General features: G+C 41.2%; 4 protein-coding genes across 6 annotated transcripts; 1 reads left to right on the plus strand and 3 right to left on the minus strand.

The window, feature by feature from the left end:
* Positions 1-4096: 4096 nt before the first annotated feature.
* Positions 4097-6242, minus strand: LOC102712260 (dof zinc finger protein DOF3.6-like). Of its 3 annotated transcripts, none has more exons than XM_040524692.1 (2): positions 5937-6242; positions 4097-5521 (listed from the first exon to the last, which is right to left on the minus strand). In XM_040524692.1, the coding sequence occupies exons 1-2, from the start codon at positions 6003-6005 to the stop codon at positions 4571-4573; spliced, it is 1020 nt and encodes a 339-aa protein (XP_040380626.1). In that variant the 5' UTR covers positions 6006-6242; the 3' UTR covers positions 4097-4570. The 3 variants fall into 3 exon arrangements, with proteins under 3 accessions (XP_040380626.1, XP_040380625.1, XP_040380627.1); XM_040524691.1 differs by having other exon boundaries at positions 4097-5524; XM_040524693.1 differs by lacking the exon at positions 5937-6242 and adding an exon at positions 5711-5786 and having other exon boundaries at positions 4097-5524.
* A 9205-nt stretch (positions 6243-15447) lies between these two features.
* On the minus strand, positions 15448-17829 carry LOC102717152. The gene is made up of 3 exons (XM_040524262.1): positions 17574-17829; positions 16767-16946; positions 15448-16320 (listed from the first exon to the last, which is right to left on the minus strand). Exon 3 carries the CDS (start codon positions 16271-16273, stop codon positions 15770-15772), a length of 504 nt encoding a protein of 167 aa, XP_040380196.1. The 5' UTR covers positions 16274-16320; positions 16767-16946; positions 17574-17829; the 3' UTR covers positions 15448-15769.
* Positions 17830-18899: 1070 nt separating this feature from the next.
* On the minus strand, positions 18900-19859 carry LOC121054552 (cysteine-rich repeat secretory protein 55-like). Its single transcript, XM_040524607.1, has one exon. The coding sequence runs from the start codon at positions 19722-19724 to the stop codon at positions 18927-18929; it is 798 nt and encodes a 265-aa protein (XP_040380541.1). The 5' UTR covers positions 19725-19859; the 3' UTR covers positions 18900-18926.
* A 2055-nt stretch (positions 19860-21914) lies between these two features.
* LOC102712539 (pentatricopeptide repeat-containing protein At2g35030, mitochondrial-like) lies at positions 21915-24204 on the plus strand. Its single transcript, XM_006654850.2, has one exon. The coding sequence runs from the start codon at positions 21915-21917 to the stop codon at positions 23907-23909; it is 1995 nt and encodes a 664-aa protein (XP_006654913.1). The 3' UTR covers positions 23910-24204.
* Positions 24205-25370: the final 1166 nt, after the last annotated feature.

The following is a 25370-nucleotide window of genomic DNA, read 5'->3' on the forward strand; positions in this document are numbered from 1 at the left end:
GAAAGAAAATAATTGAGATATGATTTCGTTAATTAAAATAAAAGTTAGTTGTGATAATGTGTTCATGGCTTTCTGAGAGAATTAATATGAACAATTTACACCATGGATGAACTAATATTATATCCGTACTAACGCTACAAATCAAATATATTATAAACTCTTTTAAATGCAATAATATATAAATCAAACATTCAAATTTGTTTGTTTATCACAAGCATTTAATAATCTGATTATTTAAAATAAACTCTAACAAATAACAGCAAACCACCAGTTAACCGTGACTATTGTAACTTTGCACAATTAATTATATGTTGAACCATATTGTAATAAATTATAAGTTTTCAAGTTTGGATGGTAATTGCAAAACTTGCAAGGCCTACTTTATAATATATGCAAATTTTGAAAACACTGCAACAACAAATTGATATATTAATTTCAAAATCACTATAGTATTAAGTTCACATATTGCAAGGATACTTTTAGTTAAATAATTTGTTCATATTATCTAATATTAACAGAAAATTTAAACTCTATAAAAATAAATTTAATGAAAACCACTTTATACAAACATGAATCGCATCACATGCAACCACCTTCTTACAATAAACAGAATTTTGTTTATGTTGTATATCAAAGATACAAAAAAATTGTGTACCTCTCAAATAAAACATAATCAAATGTCTAAATTTATTATGAGTTTAAAAACAAATTTCATAATGTTTTCTTATATTACATAAAAATGTATTTAAATCAAATATTAAGTGGTCATATAATACATAACATATATTTATCGTACGAGTTCTTTGTAGTTTAAAAAATATATTTGTTAATATTTGTTAATCATAATACTGATCCATGCACATGTCAGCTGATTTCAACATGCAATACGCTGATAACGTGATTATATAGATGTGCTTAAGGGTCTTCATTCCTCCAATATTAGTTAACACAGGTGTCTTGATCACATTGATGCTTTACTTAATTAATGGTTGCAAAGGAAATTTATTGGGGGTTGATATATATATATATATATATATATATATATATTTATTTATTTATTTTCAGATTAGCACCTCGATCTAGGCTGTTGCCCTGACGAAAAACGGTTATCTTTTGCTAAGCGTTCATCCTTAGCTAGAACCGACAGGTATTGTTGATGGAAAATTTTAAATGGTGTTTCATTACTACTCCCTTCATTTTATACCGTAAGACTTTTTAGTTTTGCCGGCAGTATATGTCTGTATAAAATGGAGGAAGTACAATATTCTTATTATGTATATATGTATGTATATACGTATGATCCTGGCCACCTCTTAACAAATTAAAATAGTGCACTTTTTTCCCAATGAGATCAGTGAACCCTGAGTGAATTAAAGATGGGGGACACTAATTAGCTCCAGTTGTCTTGAGATGCTGAGAGAGAGAGAACCATGGCATGTATTCTAGATTGATTGATTCCCAGTGCATCCATTCACCTGAATCATATATATGCTTGATCGCCCTAGCTAGAGATATGATGTGTCATTTAGTATCCCTAGATACTTAACGAACCAGCTGCCACATTCCAAGGCATACAGTACATACAATGTACGATCGATCGAATTAACGCCATTGACGACGACCACAGTCCTTCCTAGCTAGCTAGATTAATTAGCCAGTAGCTACATATGCATGAGATCGATGTGCATGGATCGAGATATATACCACAAAGAATATGTACATGTGTGTGACATCGATCTTGGAAGCATGGGTTAAATCATTATTCCTCAAGAATCCAAAAAGAACTATGGCTACAATATCTCTCTCTCTCTCTCTCTCTCTAACCATTACTAGCTAGCTAGCAAGCAAGATCGATGCATGACTAATTAAGCTGCTAGCTATATAGTAGATGAGATGAGAAGTAGTGGTGTATGGAGTTGCATGTGCATGGTGACTTTATTCTCCCAAAGGGGAGAACAGAACAAGAACTGGGTCTGGGAGGGGCCTAGGCCTTCGAGAAAGCAAAGCCAAAGCCAAAGCAAACCCAAAACAAAGCTATCAAAGCAGCAGCTGCTGCTGCTCCTGCGAGAATCTGATTCCCTGCCTGCGAGTAACATGCATGCATGCCCATTTTTCCTCACTCCCAGATCTATCTTGGACCAGCTACACCAACCTAGATGATCGACATCGTCATCATCGATACGATACCATTCTGTTAATCACTTTACTCTTACATCTCTTAAGCTTAAACGACCGACCTAGCTAGCTAGTAGCATGACTGATGATAATGATATGTCCTAGATAGCTTAGTTACTAATGCATGCACAGTAGAATTAATTACCAGTAAGCTAGCTAAGTAAGTACTACATATATGGTCTTAGTTGTCTCTCTCTAGCTTTCACTGCACACAAATATATGATCTCTGTGTGTGGCGGGCGCACACAGGGAGACACGCACACATTCTTTCGTACGCTTCATTCACTTTTCTGTGCCAGTGTTGTTGGCAGCAGCATGTGCTTTTGGGCACACCGTTCCGGTCCATCATCTCTCTCTCTCTCTATAGTTCAGTTCCCTCCCTTGCTGTTCTTGCTAGCTACCAGCCATCATAGACGACGTACGTACGTACGAGATAGATAGATCAGAGATCGAACAGCTAGCAAAGAGAAAGATGAGAGAGAGTGAGCTAGCTAGCTAGTCCCGGCCTGAACAAACACAAGCTTAATTAATTAATTAATTAATTAGCTAGTATGAGTACTACGCAAGTATATACATACTAATTAACTAACTAGTGCTGATCAACCAGCAGCAGCAGCTGCTCCTGCAATATCATCGTCCTGCACTTCCTTCTTCAGCTAGCTCCTCCTCTTTCTCAGTGCGTGCGTGCTCTTCTCAAACTTCTATGCACACACAACACGACGAAGACTAGCTCATGAATCTCTCTCTATATATATACATATACACACACTAGAGTACTAAACTCTCTCATCCATATATAATGCAGGTCGTCCTCCATTAATTAACAAATTAATTTAACTCACCCTAGCTAGCAACGCACATATATGTAGTGCTTGCTCTTAATTAATTCCATTTTATACACAAAAACATTGGACAGGATGCATGCATGCATGGATAGCTACCTCTGCATGCTTACCGATTCCTAGCTGGCTAGCTAGCTACGTGTTTATATATATATATATATATATATATATATATATATATATATATATATATATATATATATATATATATATATATATATATATATATATATATATATATATATATATTTATTTATTTATTTATTTATTTATTTACTAGAGTACATGCACATCATATGCATGCAGAGAATTTCAGATACATGCAGTGCACGGTGTGTTTATATATTTATGCGTACGTGTGGTCTGCTTAATCACTAACTGATTAAGCTATATATATGAATTTTGATCTCAAGTATATAAGTGTGCAGCTAGCAAATGCATGCGGGCAACTGATCGAGACCAAGTTATAAATTAGTAGCTAGCTAGACAGGAGTAGTATAGTATATGATTTGAGCTGATGAAATCAAAATGGCCCTCATGAAACACTAAAGATCAATCAGTGGGATATCTTCACACTTTAGTACGTTCTATCACTGTAAAAGGAGGAAAAGGTAAAGGTAAAAATCAAAAGAGCCTTACTTTTGAATGGGCCTCTCACCCCTCTTTGACTACACACCCTTTAATTTGTAATGGCAATCAATTAACATTGTAATCATATTTGCCAAGCAGTACTACGTATATATACACCGTAGTATTTGTCATATATATGTATATTCATTGTCTGCATATTTAATTTCATATATAGGGAATATGCTCAAAATTATATATAGACTGAGATTTTCTTAATAGGGCTGGGCTTACACATGCGATACATATATGTTGTATATTGCATGTTTTCTATATTTAGGAGTATCTCTCTTGCATTACTTAGAGAATAATTCATGCATTAGCTATAGCTAGCTAACTCTCCTAACATATTTCTCATCCACAGATCGATCAACTCAAATACATATATTTATGCTACTTGTGTTGCAGCAATAGCAACATTACCAATTGAGAGATAATTAAGACAGCAACATCACATGATATATAGGAGAATTAATTGACATATAATAGGAGTTTGCATGAACAACAGTAGTAGTGGTGGTACACATAACTTGGCCCCAATGCACGAGTAAAAAAACCTAACATTTAAAAGAAAAGAAGAAGAAGAAGAAACACATGAAGTGATCAGATAGATCATGCATCCAAAGCTAAACTAGCTAGAGAATACTAGTACTACTTTTGCATGATCCAAATTAAAACACTCCTCCAGTCTCCATTGGCACATTAGCTAGCTGAATTGCAAGCGCAAAATGCAAATGCCTCTCTTGATCACCATCCTCCTTAAACTTAATTTCGTTCTATATCTCACACCACCATTGATATATAATCATATCGATCACACGCCCTATGATATATATCTAGCTAGCTAATCGTAGAGCTACAATAGTATATTTGCAGCTCGATCACCATTAGCTAGCTAGATTGTTGTGTGATTAGCTAGGCTCTCATCACAAGAGATGGTTACCTGTGGCAGCACTGGAGTAGGAGGTGGTGTAGCCTCCGGCGAAGTGATGATCGCCATACATGCCCCTCGGGTAGCCTCCTCCGGCTTCTCTCTTCGATGGCATCGCATGGTGGAGCTCTCCTCCGTCGTCGCCGCCGCCGCCATGGCCATCGCCGTCTAGGCCTAGATGGAACATTCCCGGCATTGCCATTGCCGGTGCTGGCGCCAGCGTCGCCTGGTCCATCGCGTGGAAGAACGGGAAGCTCTGCATCTGCTGCAGTCTCCATTGCTCGAGGCCGGCGGCGGTGGTGGCGCCGCCGCTGCCGACAGAGTAGCAGCCTGCCGCGTCGACGGGCGGCTTGCCGCCCATACCGGAGAAGGTGGAGCCGAGGCTCATGGCGTCGAAGTCGGCGAGGCGGAGCAGCGGCGGCAGGATGGAGAGGTTTCCGCCGAGCATCGCCGGAAGAGCGGGCGCGTTGGCCGTGGTGCAGGTGGACGACGTCGTCGAGCCCGCTGGCGTCGAGCCGGCGGTGGCGGCTGATGACCCCGCCGCGGCGGCCGCCGACGCGGCCTTGGGCTTGGCGCGCTTGGCGTGGCGGCGGTACCCGCCGCCGACGGGGACGTTGCGGAGCGCGCCGCCGCGCGTCCAGTAGCGGCGGCAGGCGCGGCAGAAGTGGCGCGGCTGGGAGAGCGAGTAGTTGTTGAAGTAGCAGAACTTGGTGTTGGTGGAGTCGCAGCGCGGGCACTTGAGCCCCGGCTCCGGCAGCGGGATCCTCGCCAGCCGCGCCCTCTCCGACATCGACATCGGCTTCGCCGGCCCCACCCCGCCGCCACCACCGCCGCCGCCCTCGGGAATCGTACCCGGCATGATTGACTGCTGAAGAAGCTCATGACTATTGCCGTCGCCGCCGCCGCCGCAACCGGCTTCAACCTGGTGGCCATGACCATGAGCATGCTGCTGAAATAAATCAAACCAAATTAATTAAATGAAACACAAGCTTAATTAATTAGCTGGAAAGTGAAGAGAAGCATCAAGCATCAATACTCCCCAGCTGAATCAGAGGCAGCTAGCTAGCTACAAAGATGGAAGAAGAAGAAGACGAAGCAAACGAGGAAGACGATTATTTGTGCAGTACGTATATACCAAGACACTGCTGATCCGGATCGGAATATTGAGCTAGCCCTAGCAAGTATTCTCACATCTTTTTTTTTGTTTTCAAATTTAATATGATCTCCACAACTTTCCATCCATACACACAGCTTTTATTCGTGCTTGCGCAAAAGAGAGTGAATAAAATCTCTGGATGGAAAAGAAAAGAAAAGAAAAGAAAGAAAGGGGAGGAAGACGATGACTGAAAATTGATTATTACCTGTTGCTGCTGCTGGTTGTTGTTATCATTCCAGCTCGAGGAATCCAGGAAGGCAGGGGGGAAGATCATGGTGGTGGGTAGCTAGCGATGCTTCTGCTTCTGCTTCTGCTGCTGCTGTCTAATAGAGAGAGAGCTCTCTCTAGCTAGCTACCTCTGCTTGCTGAGCTGAGCTGAGCTCTTTGGAGAATTAAAGTGCTAGCTAGGGTTTGGCAGCACTTGTTTTTTTTCGTCCCAGCTGCTGCTTTCCCTTCTTCTAGCTACCTTGTATTTTGTTTGTGGTGTGGTGTGTATGGCCAAAGTTTTTTGTGGTCGTTGCATTGATAGGGGCCGGCTTGGAGAGATAGTGGAGGGAATCAGAAGAGAAGAAAGCTAGCTGAGACTAATAAGAGGTGAGAGAGAAGGAAAGAAAGAAAGATAGAGAGAGAGAGAGAGAGAGACAGGATCAGCGAGTGTGAGGTGTAAGGGATAGATCATGAGGAGAGAGAGAGGGAGGGAGCTAGCAAGCAGGGAAAAAAGGAGATAGAGAGAGAAAGGAAAGGTGAACATGTCATGTACCACCATCCTTCTATGTAGCCATCCTTATTTTTGTGATCTTGTGGCTTTCTTCTTTGCCGTGCTTGCTGCTGACTGCTCTCTCTCTCTCTCTCTCTCTGTTCTTCTGAAGAAGAGGGACACCAATGTGCAAGGGCTGACAGCTACCCAGAGAGAGATCCTGGATGGATGGATCGCTGGTGATGACTGATATGATGATGAGCTTGTAGAGAGTAATATGCCTTAATAAATCTAAGGTGAATTTAACTTTTAAACACTATTATTTAGATGTAGTCATATGAATCTTAACCGTGACAGCTGCAACATATGTGTGCAAAATGTGCAACTTTTATATAGTCCATCGATAAAATATCTAGACGAAAGATTCACATATAGAGCATACCAACATTATCTCTGCTTATTTGTTTTATTTTTCAGGAGTAGAGATATCAAACGCCTTGAAAATGCTTTCAAACTATTTAAGGAGTACACACATGGCCACAATGGCTTTTCAAGTAAAGCAATCTTGTGTACTAGTATATTATATTTCCTCGAGCATTTTACAAATGCAATGCATCTATAGGAGATATTAATTGACAGAGAAAATGTTTTAAGCTCATAAAAAGGCAAAACCATAGATCGGGTGCACGTCTCATTTTTGTTTATTTTCATCATATTGTTCCTTAAAAGTCTTTTAGAAATTTTTATTTTGTAGCAATTAATGTATTTTTGATACTATATATGGAGCGGGAGAGAATCAGAGGGCTACATCTTAATATGTTTTCCCTTACATTTCATATCATTTTAAAACTATTTTCCCTTATATTTCATATCATTTTAAAACTATCATTTGACAACATAAATCTCAAAACACCCTACTACATACCAACAAGTGATCCCCCGTTTGCTACCCTCTTTGTCCAAAAATATAAGAAGCGGTAGTGTTTGAAATTTATCCAAATACTATAAAGGCATGTTAAACCAATCTCAATCAATCACAACCATTGTTCATTTATTTATTTATTTATTTTCACATACTTTCCCATCTAAACCAATTACAACAATCCCTCACCTCAACCCTTAATCTTCCAAAAAATTCTAGATGTTCTAACATTCTTTTTTTAGCTAATGGATAATCTGGTCTTTATTTTCAGTACAAGATACATACACGCATTCCAAAATTCTTAGCTCAACCAAACACAAATGTGTTGTACGTTCTTGTATTCTTGGGTGGAGAGGGAGTAGTAGACATTATCTCGCAAGTATATGCAATTAATTCCAAAATACAACTCCCTCGTCATTCTGAATCTAAATCTGTTTTCCCCTCACTTTTCCCTCTCAAGAAAAGAAAAGAAAAGGATTTTTACCAACTATCTTCAAGTTCTAAAGGGTGTCCAAGAGGCAGGGCACACGCAACTACCAACTGCATAGCCTCAATCTCATGTTGGACTAGCAACAGCAAGCATGTCTAGACCCACACATCCAACATTTTCCTGACATTTTGCATGCAATTCCAAGCAACTATGGGAAGGGAGAGAGAGAGAGAGAGATTCACACGCAGTAGAAACAGTCTGGAGCCTTAATCTAACTAGCTTACTGTAGCTTGAGTACTATATTCATGTCCAATGCTACAGGATCACCAGGTGCATTGCATAGTTATTTAATGGTGTAGGCTTCATCTTCAAGCTAGCTAGCTTGTAAGAAGCGATATGTACTAGCTATTGTGCCATTCCATCTCAGCTTGATTAATGTTCTTCTTAATGAAAACAGTGATAACAAGTTGATCCGTCGGCTTGATCGCTAATTGCTTGTTAGGTACTATATACTATACTCACCAGCTGGTAAATTTAAGCTTTACACATGATGTGTTAAATTAATCTACAACCTCATCTTTTCTTTTCTGCTTATGCTTATAAACCAAAATTTAAATTTTAAACTTTAATTTTAGAGTTGATTTTGTTTTTTATTATAACTTATTTTCAGTATTCGCTTTTAGATTACTAAAAACACGTATATAAAGGTTATTATTAAAAAAATATTTACAAATATGTCATTTGGTTTGTTTCCTGACAATTGCATTAATTATTCCTATGTACCTGCAGAGGACCAAGAACTGTTCCAACAAGAAAATATTTTTTCCCTCAAAATATAAAGAAAATTGTGCATTATGAACGTGGCCTATATATTATAAGGACGATACAACTTGAGTAGTCCTAGCTCACCAGCAATAAACTGCATGTAGTCACTATTAAAATGGGCCAGGTTTTTAGAAATTTGCTGTCCTTTTTTGTATGTTACAGGTAGGATATGCCAATCATTCGTTAACTCACGTGCGGTTAATAATTTGGATCATTTGCTTTGAGATTCAGCGGTCCAATTAATTGCAAACGTACTAAATGTGTGGTTTCCTTATTTTTCCCTTTTGAGCCATGGTGCCTTAGACACCTAGAAAATTAGGCCAACTATCTCTCTCCAATGCAATTTCGCAAAGCTTGATTAAATCTTACTCCTATACATTGTCCTAAAATAGAATTTTTAGTGCAAATTAAGCAGAGAGAGAAAGAAAGAGTAAGAAGTCTTCACATCATCCCTGCGCGCAGAGGCTTAATTGCTAGATGGCCTTTGGGCTAATACATGCCATAATTAAATTGGTTGCTCCCTAGCCGATTGCATCTATTACTTGTAAAGTATAACCTATTTAATTTGAAGTTCTGATTATTTTTGAGACAATTTCTAACGGCTAGAAATACTTATATTTATTATTTTGCAAAATATTTTGTCTGTAATTATAAGGATCAATTTGTAGCATTATAGTACGGAGAGCTACCACGCGGTAATATATCCTTTTGACACTTAGAATTAATTAAATCCTTTTGGCCTTGTCTTAACAAATGAGCAATTTTACAGTCCAACAAAAAGTAATAAAAAATATCTCGAGATACCGGTAACCTCGCGGTACCAAATCGTTTTTGATCGTTGGATCTAACAGCGCACATCCTACTCAACTAGATTCAATGATGAGAAATAATTTGGTACCTCGAGATACCGGTACCTCGAGATACTTTTTGTTGGACAGGAGTAAATCTCTAACGAGATACTACTAATTAATAAAGATATCAAGCTTGATTATATCGCGTTGCACTGTGCATTCTTTAGAATATATAATCTCTCTGCTGTCACTATGTGGTGAGAATTGTGCACCACATATCGATCGATGATTGAAAAGAGATGATTACGATGATTGCTTGAAGAACAAAGAAAGCCATGCATGCATTGTGCACTACATGCTCATCAGCTTGCTAGCTTGCTTCTGGTCCCCCAGTGTTTGTGAAAAAGGCAGAAAGAAAGAAAGAAAGACAGCTAATGTTTGTTATTATTAGCGATCAATTAGATCTTGCATGTTGTGACTTTGCAAATTAATCCTGCCTTGTTGCTCGCTCGCTGCATGCAACCGTGAGAAAGAAAAGAAAAGAAATTATATATCACACAAACGATGATAAAGATATATTAACAAACAATGAACTATATATGGAATTAATAGTAGCTTGTACGTACGGTCCTCTGAATGTCAGAATCAGAATTGAAATTAATTAAAGTGTACATATAAAGTGTAGATCGAGTTGGTCCCGGCCGGGCCATTTGAGTATCGATCGTGCGTCGTCGTACTACCTTGTACGTACTAATTAATAGTGTGTCGTCGTTGAGTCTCTGACAAGCTGGCCCCACCGATGACTGTCGGTAGTGTGACCACGGTAAATACTAGTAGTAATCAGCTGGGAGGTGTAATTAATTTACTCGATCGATCGATCGATGAAATTGCGTGCCACCTGCCGACGACATATATAATAAGAAACCAACAACGACCAATCGTACATAGGATAATGTTCATTCCCTCATCGATAGGATATATATATATATATATATATATGCATGCTTGCAATCATGGATCTAAGGATCTTGCCCTTGAGTTATTTGGTTTTGGGATGGGTTAAACTCTGGACAAGAATATTTTTTCTCGATCCAAGTCTAACCTACTTAAAAAAAAAGAGATAATAAAACTTTGCGGTGATTGTTTAGTTTTTTATTAAAAAAATCAAACGGTATATTACAAACAAAAAATTGTCAATAAAATTTATTTATATATATATATATATATATATATTCCTAGCAATCGCTAGGAAATAAACTTCGGTGATAAAATACCAAAATCAACTTTAAATTTAAATTTTGTCTTATAAGTATAAGCAGAAGCGAAAAGATAGGTTGAAATTATAGATACCGTTACATCGTCACTCCAGTCGGTTAAAAAATGACACGCGCGCGTATAAAATCTCAAAATACACAGATTTGCTCTAACACACAGTTAAGCTGCCGTACGCATGGGTGCACTCATGCACGCACGGTAAAGATTCTACTATACGTGATGAAAGGTTGCCTGAAGATATGTTTGAGAATGGTTTCTTTTGTAGTGAGAATTTTACTACTGCTGTTGTGCAATAAAAAGCGTGGAAATGGTTATTCGGAGACGATATCTCTTATAGTAAAAATTCTACCGCAACTATCATATTTACTCCATTACATGTTATAAGATATTTTAGATTTGTCTAAATTTATTTATGTATTAATATATATTTTTTATATAAGAGGCTAGATTTAGCACACATATAAATGTAAACATAGTCAAGACAAAAGAATTTCTTTTAGTAAGGAACAGAAAAATATCATTGAAAAAAGGTACGGGAAGAATGGTGACAGGGGCTGGGGTGGGTGGGGAATATAATTTGTGGAAAATTTGTAGGTTTTTTTTATGTCAGTCAGTCACAGCCGTACGTCCTACCAGGGCAATCGATCGATCTGCAAGAAAACGGGTGATGGTAACCGGTATATTCGTAAATGAAAAAATAGTTTATGAATAAAAATTTTATACGTATAATTTTATTGATCTAAAGGTCAAGATTAAAAATAAACCACTATATAAAAATCCCAAAATTATATCTAAATTATGATTGAAAATTTAATTTTTATCTTATAATTAAGCACAAGAAGAAAGAAGAAAGTTTAGATAGGTCTGGATCGAATATACCCAGTTCATCCTAAACATGCATAGTATCTTAAGGTTAACTCTTTTACATTTGCGAACTAATTTTGCGAGGGATGAAAATCAATAATTAATTATGGAGGCAGATAAAAAGTTTCCACTTTGGTTTATACGTACTGTATGCTAATACAAAATTTCAGGAATTAATTATGATATCTTTAATGCTAATTATGACGCAGCAGTAACAAATAGAAAAAAGATTAGTACTCATAATTAATTCGACAATTGTTGATGTTCCTAGCTAAGCGCACATGGGAATATCGTCTCATCTAATTCCTTCGAAACACACCATGGTCCAACAAACCTCGAGAGAAAACCTTTTTTTTTGTTTTTTTGAAATGACACTATATATTGTAGACGACAAACATGCCGCTTTCTTCCTGTTTATAAAGGTCATATATAATTTAGTTTCTTACACCCCCATAAAAACGTATTTATTAGACTTACGAGCAGTTCATCAGATATTAAACGTTTTATGTATTTAATTAAGCTTCAGACGCTTTCTTATATTTAGAAAGGACAAGGATGTGTAAGCTTTCTTATATATATATGGCATGCATGTTTCTAGAAGTGCTAGGATTTTTGTTTAGTTTTTGATGCAACTGGGTCAAGGGAAAAAGCTTGTTAATTAGCCGTGCTTCAGATGACGTACCTTCAATGTTATTGCTAAAGGAGGTGCTGACGTGCTGTAATCGTTAGACCGACCGTGATATACAATCTTAGATTTGGCTTCTGTTTATAAATTTCTACTTATGTTCGTAAGTCAAAATTTAAATTTTAAACCTTAAATTTAAAATTGATTTTAGATTTTCTTATTGTAGTTTATTTTTCAACCAATCACCAAGAACACATATAAAAATTTTATTCACAATTATCTTTTTCTTTGCAAATATACCAACATTAACCCGTTGATTTATTACTCCCTCCATCCCAAATGCATATAAGAACTTTTGTGTGTGGCATTTTTTTCATCCTTGAGGAGATATCATGAGGTACCACTATTTTCTATGTAAAATTTGGTACCTTCTAGTATCTAAGTTACCAAGAGTTACTAAATTTTACATAGAAAACAGTGATACCTCTTGATACCTTTTCAAATACGGTAAAATTGCTCTAAAGAGAGTGGTGAAATTAAACGGAGGACGGATAGACTTGATTTTTTTCAAAGCCCTCGGTCTCTACCTCAACAGAAGCTATATATAGCTAATTATTACAAATTTTGTAGCATCCAAAATAAAGACAAGAATCAACTAAAAACAGATGACACAAAATGAAATTTAGATTTTGATTGACTGATTGAAACGATGCGGAGAAGTTATTATATTCTAAGATAGATTTTAAATATTAAAGTTGATATATTTTTGAGACGAGTGAAGTATAATATATGCTACACAATAATAGATTGTTTTGGTTGGATCTAATGCTCTTGATTTGTATTTAATTTAAAACCCAGCTAACTAGAAAATCGAACTTCATATCATAACATTTTTCACTTGCAAAATTTGGATTAATAAAAGTAAGGGTTATAAAGCCTGAAGCTATCAACATGATGCCAAGTGAGACGGCCTGCCGAATTACCCTAGCACATGTTATTGAAGTTGTTTCCATTTCCAACAGCCTACCTTTTGATGCCATCTTACACTTTTGGGCTTGACAAAACAATTAACCCCAAATTAAATGGAACTAATATATGGCCCAAGTCGGCCTAGTACTCCTGAAAACTATTACCACGAACTGAATATTCTAAATAAAATGGGATTGTTTATGTGGTAGGAAATTAATTAATAACTACTCCAGCAATAATAGAAGACCATTACCACGAACTGATTATTCCAAATAAAATTGTTTATGGAGTAGCAAATTAACTAATAATTACAGCAGGTAATTGACCAGAGCTTTTTTAGTCTGGCCGGCCGTCACCATCGCGGCGATAGAGGAAGCTGAAACTGGAAACCAGCATTTGCCAAATCTATAAGCTGTTCATCAAGGTTTTCTGGTGTTCAATATAAAGAAATTAGATACTAATATGCTTATTGCTAAAACACTTTTCTTTTTGAGTACTTAAAACTGTATGGTAATGTGCTCTCATTGGCTACTTGTTTGTACTTCGTTGGTTACCTTTGAACTCCAGTAATCATCGACCAAAGTCATTCATCATCCAGCCATGCAGATTCAGTTGCTACTACTGATACAGTGGCAGATTAATATAATTAAGTCACAGGAGAATAACAAACCTAATGATGCATAGCATGTCACAGGGCCCATGTACAGAACTTCTCCCTCTCATGCTGGTATATATTTAGAGCAAGTTCAATAGTATAGCTAACTACTGGCTCTAATTCATCTATAACCAATCTAATAGTCAATTCAATAATTACCTACAAAACATTAATACATGGTCCCACATATTATACAAATATTTTGTCTTGAAGCCCGTGTGCAGCTGACTATAGGGGTGAAAACGGGTCGGGTTCGATCGGATTTCACCTTTCCCATATCCTAATTCATATTTTGCAATCGGGTTCGGATCTAATACGGATATTATCGAATACGGATACCATCACGGATAATACTGGGTACAAATACGATACAAAATACGTATCAAAACGGATACGAACACTTACGGGTACGAATATTTATGCGAATATCAAGTCAAAACAACAACCATATACATATACTCAAAATGCGATGATATTAGGGGCTAGCAGCATATTGCAAAATGGCAAATCCATAGTCCAATACTCATATAACCAGTGCAAACCCACATCATAATAATATTCAGACAAATATCACAATAACCAAATAATATGAGTCCCAAAATGATGTGTAATCAAGCAATCAAATGGGTTCTAAGTTCTAACTGAGAATCAGACGGGGAGATGGCGAGATGCGAACGCCGGACTGGAGGGCGGAGGCTCGAGGCGGCCGGCGGGGGGAGGAGGTCGGGCGGCGCCTCGACGACGGGAGGCGCACGCCGGATGGCGCCTCGGCGGCAGGAGGCGGACGTCGGCTCGAACGTCGCTTGGACAGGGGGAGGCGGACGCCGAACGCCGCCTCGGCGAGGAGACGCGGCCGTCGGATGCCGCCTCGGCAGGGAGATGCGGACACCGGACCAGAGGACGGAGGTTTGAGGCGGCCGATAGGAGGCGGAGGCCGGACGGAGGCTGGTGCTTGGCGGCGGCGGGCTGCGTGCGACAGTGCGAGAGCTGGGAGGCGACGAGCCGAATAGCCGATGTCGATGCCACGTGCGTGCGTGACGCTGTCTCGTGACCACCCGTGGCCGTGACTCTGCTGCATGCGTGAGTTAGGGTTGGTATTTCTATGGGCCTTGAATTTGATGGGCCATAATTAGCAAATGTCGCCATTTAACCGGATATTAATTCGGGTATAATCCAAATAATACCCGTAATATATTCCAGATAATCCGTATCCATCGGGTATTGCCCTCCTGAACCCGATCTCATATCCGCCAAAAAATACCTGGATTTGGATCCGGATCCGCGTAAAATCCCGGGTACCCGAATAACTGACCCGAATTTATCCCGAATTAATATGGGCGGGCGGGCGGGAAATATCCGTCCCGTTTTCACCCCTAGCTGACTACAAATTAAGAGCAGATACAATAGTAGACTATAAGTCAGCTATAAGCATATTTTAAAGAGATAAGAGAAGAGAGGTAGGCTATTAATTTGTAGCCAGCTGCACACGGACTTCAAGACAGAGTGTGTGTATAACATGTAGGACCATATACTAATGTTTTATAGGTAACTATTGTATGAATTGGCTATTAGATTGACTATAGATGAATTGGAGCTAGTAGTTAGCTATACTATTGAACTTGCTCTAATAGCTCACATCTCTTCTCTCTCACCTCTTATCTCTTTAAAATATGCTTATAGTTAGCTTATAACCTGCTATTGTACCTGCTCTAAGAAGTAAGGTAGAAGGCTAACTTGTTCAACCAAAGGGAAAAGAAAAGAAATAATGTTATTCAGTAAGTTTTCATCAAGTAGACACTAGTGCAGCTTTGTTTTCAGTTAGCATGCTGCAATCGAGATGAAAATCACTATTCGGCCTTTTCTTTCAGTCTACAGCCTAGACAGCCCTCTTGCTACTATGTCTCAACTCAGGTTGAACACATACACACGCCGTGCTGAAACTTCAATGTGCCATCACAGATCACACCTGAGACATTCAGACAAAATCAGGATGACGGTGACTGCGGTGGCTTTGTTGCCTCATTGTCTTGCCGATGACCTTTAACCATGGCTTCTTCCTCCAAATGCTCTTTCAGACCTTCTTTGTAGGACTCGACATAGTTCTTCAGTGCATCTGTGTAGTTTGAGGCGCGAGCCATGTACAGCCGCTGTAACGCAGGCTTAGCCTTCTCTGCACCACCCTTTAATGCGCCGAGGAAGTCCTCAACAGCAGTAGGTTCGCTTCTTCCCTCCTCAGTCTTGATGTCAGGTTCCTCTTTGGCCTTCTTGTAGTCGTTTGGTCTGAGCTCAGGGCCAATGTCTCTGACCCAAGAAGCCCCATACAGCCTGGTTGCCTCCTTCAGAACACACCACTTTTCTTTCCAGGTGAGCTTTCGACGCTTCTTGATGTGTGGAGGATCTGGCAAGGATGAAGGAAAAGCAATCTCCTTAAGATCATACCTGACGTAATCATACAATTTCCTGCAAACAACTCTGAACTTCATGCCCATTGGTACCACAGTGCTCTCTTCTTTGTGTGGTCTGGCAGTAGAGTAACCTGCAGCATGATGAAAGTAAAGGCTTGTCAGGCCTTCATTTCATTTGCTCCTATGTTTCTATATTCTAGCACAAGGCATGTAAAAAATGCACAACGAGGTTGGTATGAATGCTGAAGCCAACCAAGATAGATACAACATGTACAGTAACCTGTGTCACTGGAAAGGTACAGAGACAACTTGCTAGCTACTACCTAGCCAAGATTTCAACATGAATGAACTGAAGATTCACTAACAGTTGGGAACTTCAAATTTCAGTCAGTCATGCTGATACGACGACTAGTTCTTAGTTAACCACCTAGCCATTAGTAACAGTGTGCAGAACCAGCCATAGTAAAGTTGTAATCAAAAGGCAAAAATATTTTGTTAAGTAGAATAGCATACATAGGCGATTGGTAAATTGTAAGAAAAGGGAAGAATGAAAACACTAAGAAAGGAAGAACTTCACTTGAATTTGGGGTCTTGGAGGTTGGAGAATCAAGCTAGAGCCTACAGGGGGTGCCGCTCGACCTCCGCCCCCTGCTGCTCCCACCCACGGCCAAGCGCTGTCGCCGATGCGTGAGAGAGGCAGTCCCCGTAGGCGAGGGAGCGCCGCTGCAATCCGCAAGCCCCTTCTCGCCTCTTGGAGCTAGGGTTGAAAACGGATTAAATACGATCAGAAACTAGCTCTATCATATTCGCTTTCACTTTTTTTTTTCGGAGTCGAAATCGGAATCGGAAACCCAGATACCGAAACGGAATCGAATATTATCGAATATAAATACAAAGTGAATACGAATCAAAACAAATACGGTGACAGATATTAATCGGAACATAAAACCCCCTTAAACTATGTTTCTCAAATCATAGAAGAAATATAACTTGTTATATTTTCTAATATAACTCATCAACATTGGTCTGAAGCAACTGTAAATTATAATTCTCTATATCACTTAAAATATTTCATGTTCTTTCTTGCACATCTAAATACATATGAAATCAGACCTTTAGAAGGAAATGGAAAAACATTGTGTGATCCGTAGTTGATGTTAACATGGCATTCATTTACCTGTTATGTGTGACATTTACAGTGAGCAGTCGAAATTCAGTGTTCTTTACATTTGACAGAAGTTATCAGGTGTTCAGGTAATTAGAACAACAATGCAAATGCAGATATTTGACATTTATAGAAAGTAGATGCTAATCAGCGAGAAGGCTAGGAGGAGCCAACGACTGCGGAGCGGCGGCGATCTGGCGAGTCGGCAAGGAGGCGCACCTGTGTGACCGGCCGAGGGTCGACTTGGCGATGGGGCGCAGACCTCCGCGGCGGCGATCTGGCGTCTCGGCACAACCCTCCGCGGCGCAGTCCAGCGAGGAGAGCCGGCGTGGTCCAGCAAGGGGCGGCGGCGAGGCTCGATCCTGCGAGGGCGACGGTGCGCCGTGGCCTGGCGCGTGCGGGTGGGGCGAACCGGCGAGGGGCGGCGGCCTGGCGAGTCGCCGTCGTCGTCGGCGGCGGCGGCGGCGGGGCCTGCGCGCGTGTGCGGCCTGCGGCCAGCCAGGCAGTGTGACTGCTGCCGTGCGGCGTGCGTGACCGCTTAGCACTTTGCAGTTGGGCTAGGCCTGCAATTTGGGTTGGGTTGGACCATTGGAGCACAATCCGGAAATCCGCATAAAAATTTCGATACTTTCCTACTGTTATCTGATACCAATAGATATCACTCGAACTGTTTTTTGATTTCGTATCCGAGAAAAAATCAAATTTGATTCCGGGTCCAAAAATAAAATATCTAGAACTATTCGACCGAATCAAAACTATTCCGGTCGAACGAAAAATATCCAAATACGTTCCAACCCTGCTTGGAGCGAGATTTTTCATCTTTTACCACTCAATTCGCATGCCTTTTATCTTTTACCATCTAAGTCACGCGTCTTTCATATTATACCATAGGAGTACAAATTCGCTAACGTGGCATGCCACAGTGGCGCACGAATTAGATGATAAAAGATAAAAGACATGCGAATTTAACGCTAAAAGATAAAAAATCTCGCTCGGAGCAGGTCCGCCGCCGCAGGCCACTGCTCGCCTCCTGGTGCAGATCCGCCGCCGCCGGTCGGAGAGTCCAAGACCTCCCTCCCGGATGGGCTTTTTGCGATTTCGTCGTGGGCTTGCTTACCATAGAATTGGGCCTCGTCAAGGCGTAAATTTAGTTTAGTCTTCTGATTGACTAATTTGTAGTAAAAGCTATTGGCCCAAGTAACTGAGAATTACAGCTCACAACTTGATGAATAACAAAAGGGAAAAAAAATTTACATACAACGCTAGCCTACTGACAGAATAACGTCACCAACATTGCACCGGCGTTTTGCCGTGTCTTCAAAAAAAAAAAATAACGAACCACACAAATAATTTGATTCCTGCCATGAATGTATTCCCTTCTGGCTTCTTATTCTCTGGGATTAAACGTACTCGTAATAATATCCATCTTATAAATGTATTCTGTAATAATAAGACAGTATATATATATATATATATATATATATATATATATATATATATATATATATATATATATATGTATGTATGTATGTATGTATGTATGTATGTATGTATGTATGTATGTATGTATATTTATGGGTTTAAGACGACCATGTCATAGTCGCCGGCGGCGGCGGTGGTCTGGCCGTCGAGCGGGAAGAAGAAGGGGTAGGTCTCGTAGCGCGCCATGCAGCTGCTGTAGAGCACGCGGCATCCGCGGCGGAAGCGGCAGTAGTTGGGCATCTCCGCCACCGCCTGCGCCACGCACAGCCCGCAGTCCGCCGCCGTGATGTCCCGCGTGCACCACCCCAGCCCGTAGATGCTCACCCCCTTCTCCACCCTCGCCGTCTCCCTCGCCAGCCCGCCGCCGCCGTCGCTCCCGGCGTCCGCCGCCACGCGAGCCATCACCTTCCGCTGCGCCCTGTCGAACGCCTCCGGGTCGGTGGCGTTCTGCGTGTTGAGGAGGACGAGCGCGTAGCCGGTGTCGGGGAGGCCGCGGAAGTCCACGTCGTCGTACCGCATGAAGCAGTAGTCGTACCACACGCGCGCGTCGGCGCTGCCGCGGCACGCGCCGGCGAGCTGCCTGGCGGCGGCGGCAGCGCAGAGCGCGCAGTCGGGGGCCGGGATGTCGCCGCGGCACTGCGCAAGGCCCCAGATGGCGGAGTCGCCGCGCCCGGCGGCGGCCGTCGCGTAGTAGCCCGCGGAGGCGCGCGGGACCAGCTCCGACAGCACCTGCCCGACGCTGACCTGCGCCTGCGCGCTGCTCATGTTCTTGCCGCAGTACGTGTTCACCGGGTCCACGGCGGAGCACGGCGCCGCCGCCACCACCACGACCACCGCCATCACAAGCAGCACGGACACTGACGGTGAGCACGACGCCGCCGCCGCCATTGATCCCGACTTACTTGGTTTGTGTTGATCGATTTGATTTTGAGCGGCCTCTCTCGAGAGCTTATATATGCTAGCTTGGTCCAAGTGAAGCTGCAGCCATGGATGACCAAGCTAGTGAGTGCATGGCCCTGCCTAGCTCGTCGATTCTTTTTTGCAATTAGAGATGAACATGTGTCGTCTTGTAGATAGTGCAGCAGACAAGTCCCGATCCCTCATTGATTTGCATGCTTACCATGGCAACAAGGTTTGGTCTCCATCGACATGGTCAACTCCTAGCAAATTAAACCAGCCAAAGGTGTAAATGGGTCCGTCTGCCAACCTGCTTATAGACCAATTAAACGAGTAGTTCATTAGGTTACCCGCTTAATCGTCCTGTAAACGGATTCGTGAATAAGCCCACTTACACCCCTAAAGTCAGCCACTGCCCAATTCAATATTTTCCAATATATACTTTTTTTTTCTTACTTGGCATTGTTTACTTTTAGAACTAAATGAAGGGAGGAGTATATTCTTATCTCAAAATGCCTACTTAGTATCCTCTGCGTTTTTAGAACTAAACTTCATTTCTAGATTGTACACGTTCAACTCGACCAAGACCAACCAGGATCTGCATTGCATTTCAAGATCAAGAACTAAACTGCAAGCAACTGTACAATCGAGAACTCACAACCTCAATTAGCCAGCCTGGTCATCGATTGGGTCACCTTTACCTTTCAAGCATGGGTTGCATTGGTTCTACTCGACTAAATTAGTTAATTATTATTACTGACCAAAATTGAGGCAGCTTTTGTTGACGACGTTATTAAACGCTGCGTTTTGACCGGTTACGAAAAATGGATGTGTCCGTATCGGTGGCGACACTAATCAGGCGGTCAACCCGGCCGGGATTATTAATTAGTAGTGGAGTGACTGTTCCTCTTAATTGCTCGGGCTGATGAGCGGCGATAGAGACATTTGTTAGGTCGTCGCTTCGACTAGTCTGCCACTCACTCACTCGAGTCGCTATCTAAATAATTTCTTTCTTCGTCTCAAACGCTTGCAGCTGAAAATCTCGTCCCAATCCATTACATATACAGAAGATCACATGATAATTCGTTCTGAAGGCAAGTGAACGAGAAAAATATACCTCTGTCCCTAAATTATTGTTGTCGTTGTTTTTTATACACGTTTGATCATTCTTCTTATTTAATTTTTTTTAAAATATAGAAAGCTATATATATGCATAAACATATATTTAACAATAAATAAAATAATAATAAAATAATCAATAATTATATAAATTTTTTGAATAATACGAATAGTTAAATATGTATAAAAAAATCAACGGCGTTAAAAATTTAACGAGGGAGGGTATCACATACCAAATTCTTGTAGGCTTAGATTCAGCTCGTAGCAGTTTAGACTTAAAACTTGAATGCCTCCCAAATCTTAAGTTGGAGTTTAATACATTCCTCTTCATCATAGTTAATTTAACTGAATGTTTAGTTGATAGTGTTATCTTGATCGTTTAAGTTTAAGGGTGTGTTTGGTTGGTGGGATATGCCTGGATGGGAGATGGCCGTCCAGGTTTTTGATGTGTTTGGTTCATGGACAAAACTGGATATGGTGACCCAAAAAGGAAATATTTCACGAAGATGCTGGATGGGTGTATCCGGTCAAATTGGCCGGATTAGCTCATCCACCTTCACGAACCATGATCATTAGTGATTATTTAGTGATAATTAGCTTGTTCTAACATTAATTAGTAATTACCAAGTTTAAATTAGTATTAATTAATGATGATAGATATTTTTAATTGATAATTTATATTAATTACGATAAAATCTATGACGATTAATTTATATTATTATTTATTAGTAATTCAATATGTCTATTCTATCCATCCAACCAAACAAAAAATTGGATCATTCTATCCATCTAACCAAATATAAAATTAGATCACCATATCTCTAAAAATATAGATGGTCATATCCTATCTCACCTTAACCAACAACCAAACCACCCTAAGTTGAGACGATGAACCAGGAAAAAAAATTCACTTAGAATCTGCGCCGTGTATACTCGATCGGACGGCCAACATTGGACCTGTGCCTTTGAACGAAGCGACGCGTTCGAGGCTCCTCTCCGGCAGCCGCCGCCGCCGCTGCCTCTTGCTACTCTCGCCCATGAGCACGCGTGTCCCGACTAACAATGGGGAGGCCTTCCTGTGTCGAACGCCTCCCTCCGGTCGCTCTCCGGCGCGGCGTCTCGGATGCTTTCCTCCGCCCCCTTCTCCGGGGCTCATTCCTCCGCTTCCTCGCCACCGCGGAGATTACCCATCCTCCGCGGAGGGGGGAATTCCGTCGGGACCCCGGTTCTGAAGAGCACAGGCTCGCCTCTCTCGGGCGGCAGCGTGGAGTGGCGGCCGCTCGCGCCATGGTCGACGGAATGCCGCACCGGGATGATGATGTTGACGCCGCCATGGTCGCCATCCACCTCAGGAGCCGCGACCTTCCGCGCGCGGAGGCTCTCTTCTGCGCGGCGCCACCGCTTGCCCGGGGACTCCATCTTGACACCTTGATGCTCGGTGGGTACGTCAAGTCTGGCCACCTCGACCGTGCCCGCAGGCTGTTCGATGGAATGGCGGTGAAGAGCGTGGTCGCCTGGACATGCATGGTCTCTGGATATTGCAGCGCGGGCCTTGTGGACGAGGCACGCCGCCTGTTTGATCTGATGCCATGTAGGAATGTCTTTGCGTGGACGACGATGGTGCAGGGGTATGCACGCAATGGAATGCTACGGGAAGCAAGGGAGATGTTTGATCAGATGCCGGAGAGGAACGTGGTTGCTTGGACAGTCATGGTTAAGGCCTATGCTGACAATGGTTGTATCCAGGAGGCTGGGGAGTTATTCAGCAGGATGCCTCGGAAGAATACATATTCTTGGCATGCCATGATTACCGGTTTTATGTTTGCTGGGAAAGTGGATGATGCGATTGAGTTGTTTGATAAGATGCCACATAGGAATGTGGTTTCTTGGACTATAGTGGTCACTGGCTTGGCACACAATGGTTTTGCTTGTAAGGCCAGAGAGTTCTTCGACAGAACGCCAAAGAAGGATACTCCAGCGTGGAACGCGATGATCACTGCTTATACCAAGGATGGCCATCTGAATGAGGCACGAAGGCTGTTTGATCGGATGCCTGCAAAGGATCTGCTGACCTGGAATATCATCATCAATGGGTATTCCATTAACGAACTTAAGGACGAAGCTTTGAGGTTTTTTCTTCTTATGCTCCGCTCAGCAGTATCTCCTGACAGCGCTACATTAATTAGTATCTTACTAACATCTGAGAGCACAATGGAGGTTAGACAAATTCATGGGTTGTCTACCAGACTGGGATTCCAGTCCGAAACTAACTTAGGAAATACTCTCGTCACGATGTATTCTAGAAGTGGCGATCTGTCATCTTCATGGCTTGCTTTCAGGGGTTTGAATGTCAAGGATGCCATAACATGGACATCAACAATACAAGCTTTAGCAAACCATGGGTGCGCACCTTGCGCCTTGCAGGGTTTCGCCCAAATGTTAAGGTATGGATATAAACCCAGTTCAACTACCTTCACTGCAGTGTTATCAGCTTGTACCCATGTTGGATTAGTCGAGAAAGGTCAAAAGATATTCAAATCAATTCACCATGTTTATGGACTGGAACCAACCATTGAGCACTACTCTTGCCTTGTGGATCTCCTAGGCCGAGGAGGGTATGTGAGGGAAGCCAAGGAAGTGGTCGACAGTATGGAGCAGGATATGTGTGATGAGGCCATTCTGGGGATCCTGCTGGGAGCTTGCATGACGCATAATGAGGTGGAGATAGCAAGAGAAGTGGCTGAGAGTCTTGTCAAAATTGACCCCTCTGGTTCAGGAGGCTATACACTTTTAGCCAATGTTTTTGCATCAGGTGGGATGTGGAATGATATGGCAAGTGTGTGGAAGATTATAAAGGCGAGCAAAGTCAAGAAGACTCCTGGTTTTAGTCAGATTGAAGTGAACGCAAGGAATCATGTTTTCTACTCAAGGGACCAGATGCATTCACAATGCACAGAAATTTATGAAATGCTAAATTGCAGTCTTGTCCCTCAGATGAAGGGTTCATCAAGCCTAGGAACAGGCTCTACTGATCAAAATATATATTATATAGTTTAGAGTCATGCCCAAATTAAAGGCTATCAGTAGTTCAGTACAATATTGATCTTGATCCCCTGGTCAGGAAGTAGAAAGAACACGATGCAACAGTCTTTGAAAACAAGCCGTCTTCCATGAAAGAAGTGTGCACAGCTGCACTACAGGAGCCACAAATATGGCAGCACGCTGTGTGCTTCTGATTCACCACCGCTTAAGCAGGGTAGCAGCTCTCTCAATATGAAATGGCATGCGAGTCTTTTACATATTATAAAAAGGCAAAATTTGCTACATGGCATCGAAAAAACGCGTAATTAACCGGTGGACACCGTAAGATCACGAATTTGTTTTAGGGCACCACAAAAATATGGTATTAGCTGTTAGACACTCCGGTCATTATTTTATTAATTTCATAGTCAAAATTTTAAAAAATGACGAGATTACCCTCGGTGGCCAACCAGTCGGTCTCGGCACCACACCACACCCAAACCCTAGCCTATAGGGCGACTGAGCAGGCGGCAGCGACGGCGACCCAGCTTCGGTGAGGACGGCAGCAACCCGGCAACCGAGGGCAATCTTGTCATTTTTAATTTTTTTACTTCGAAATTAATAAAATAATAGACGGAGTATCTACTAGCTAATTACCATATTTTTATGGTGTCCTATAGCAAATTCGTGATCTTACGGTGTCCACCGGCTAATTACACGTTTTTCGATACGCTCTGATAAATTTTGCCTTAAAAAAAAAGGGCTGAGAAGCTTATCAAGAGTTTACGTGATCATGTCACTATGTCAGCATGCTATAGACGGGCACAACCGACATATATTCAAAGGATTATTCTGCATTCGAGAATCAAACTTGGCATCTTGAGGGCACTGTCGCTTCGCAGGTGGAGGTGCAGCTGTCTTTAAACTTAGCATTATTAGTAAAAAAGAGTAATCCCTAACAAAGAATTAGAGGAGAAGCATATTTGCGTCTAGAAAAAGAAACGAGAAAATCGCCGTCTCTCTCAAGTACTCATTAAGAAATTTGCTATTATACTATTGCTAACAGTTGGGTTCACCACAGTGTCACTGTAACATGTGGCGGGGCAAAGTATCATTATAATTAACATGAACTCTCTTCTCGACGTTTAATTGGCAGTGAATATGCCCCGTCCGATCAAAAATATCTGTTATTTAGAATAAAATTTGGTCAAACTTTTAAAATTCCGACAACTAATTATTTTTAGATTCTTATTAAATACAAAATAAATGATATATATTGTACTTATACTTAACTATAAATATATTTGACCAGAGGGTTTAATTAAGTCACGTAGTAAAACTTTCTAGCTACCTGAAAAGACCAAAATGCCCATTCAACGTTACCAAATCAATCATCTCCTCCCACCATCGTTCTTTATAAGTAAAAAAAAATAATCCATAACAAAAAGTTACTCCCTCCGTCCTAAAATAAACCATTTTTTCACTTTTTATCTATAA

Source organism: Oryza brachyantha, chromosome 5 (assembly GCF_000231095.2).
Source record: "Oryza brachyantha chromosome 5, ObraRS2, whole genome shotgun sequence".
In the NCBI taxonomy this organism is placed as follows: Eukaryota; Viridiplantae; Streptophyta; class Magnoliopsida; order Poales; family Poaceae; genus Oryza; species Oryza brachyantha.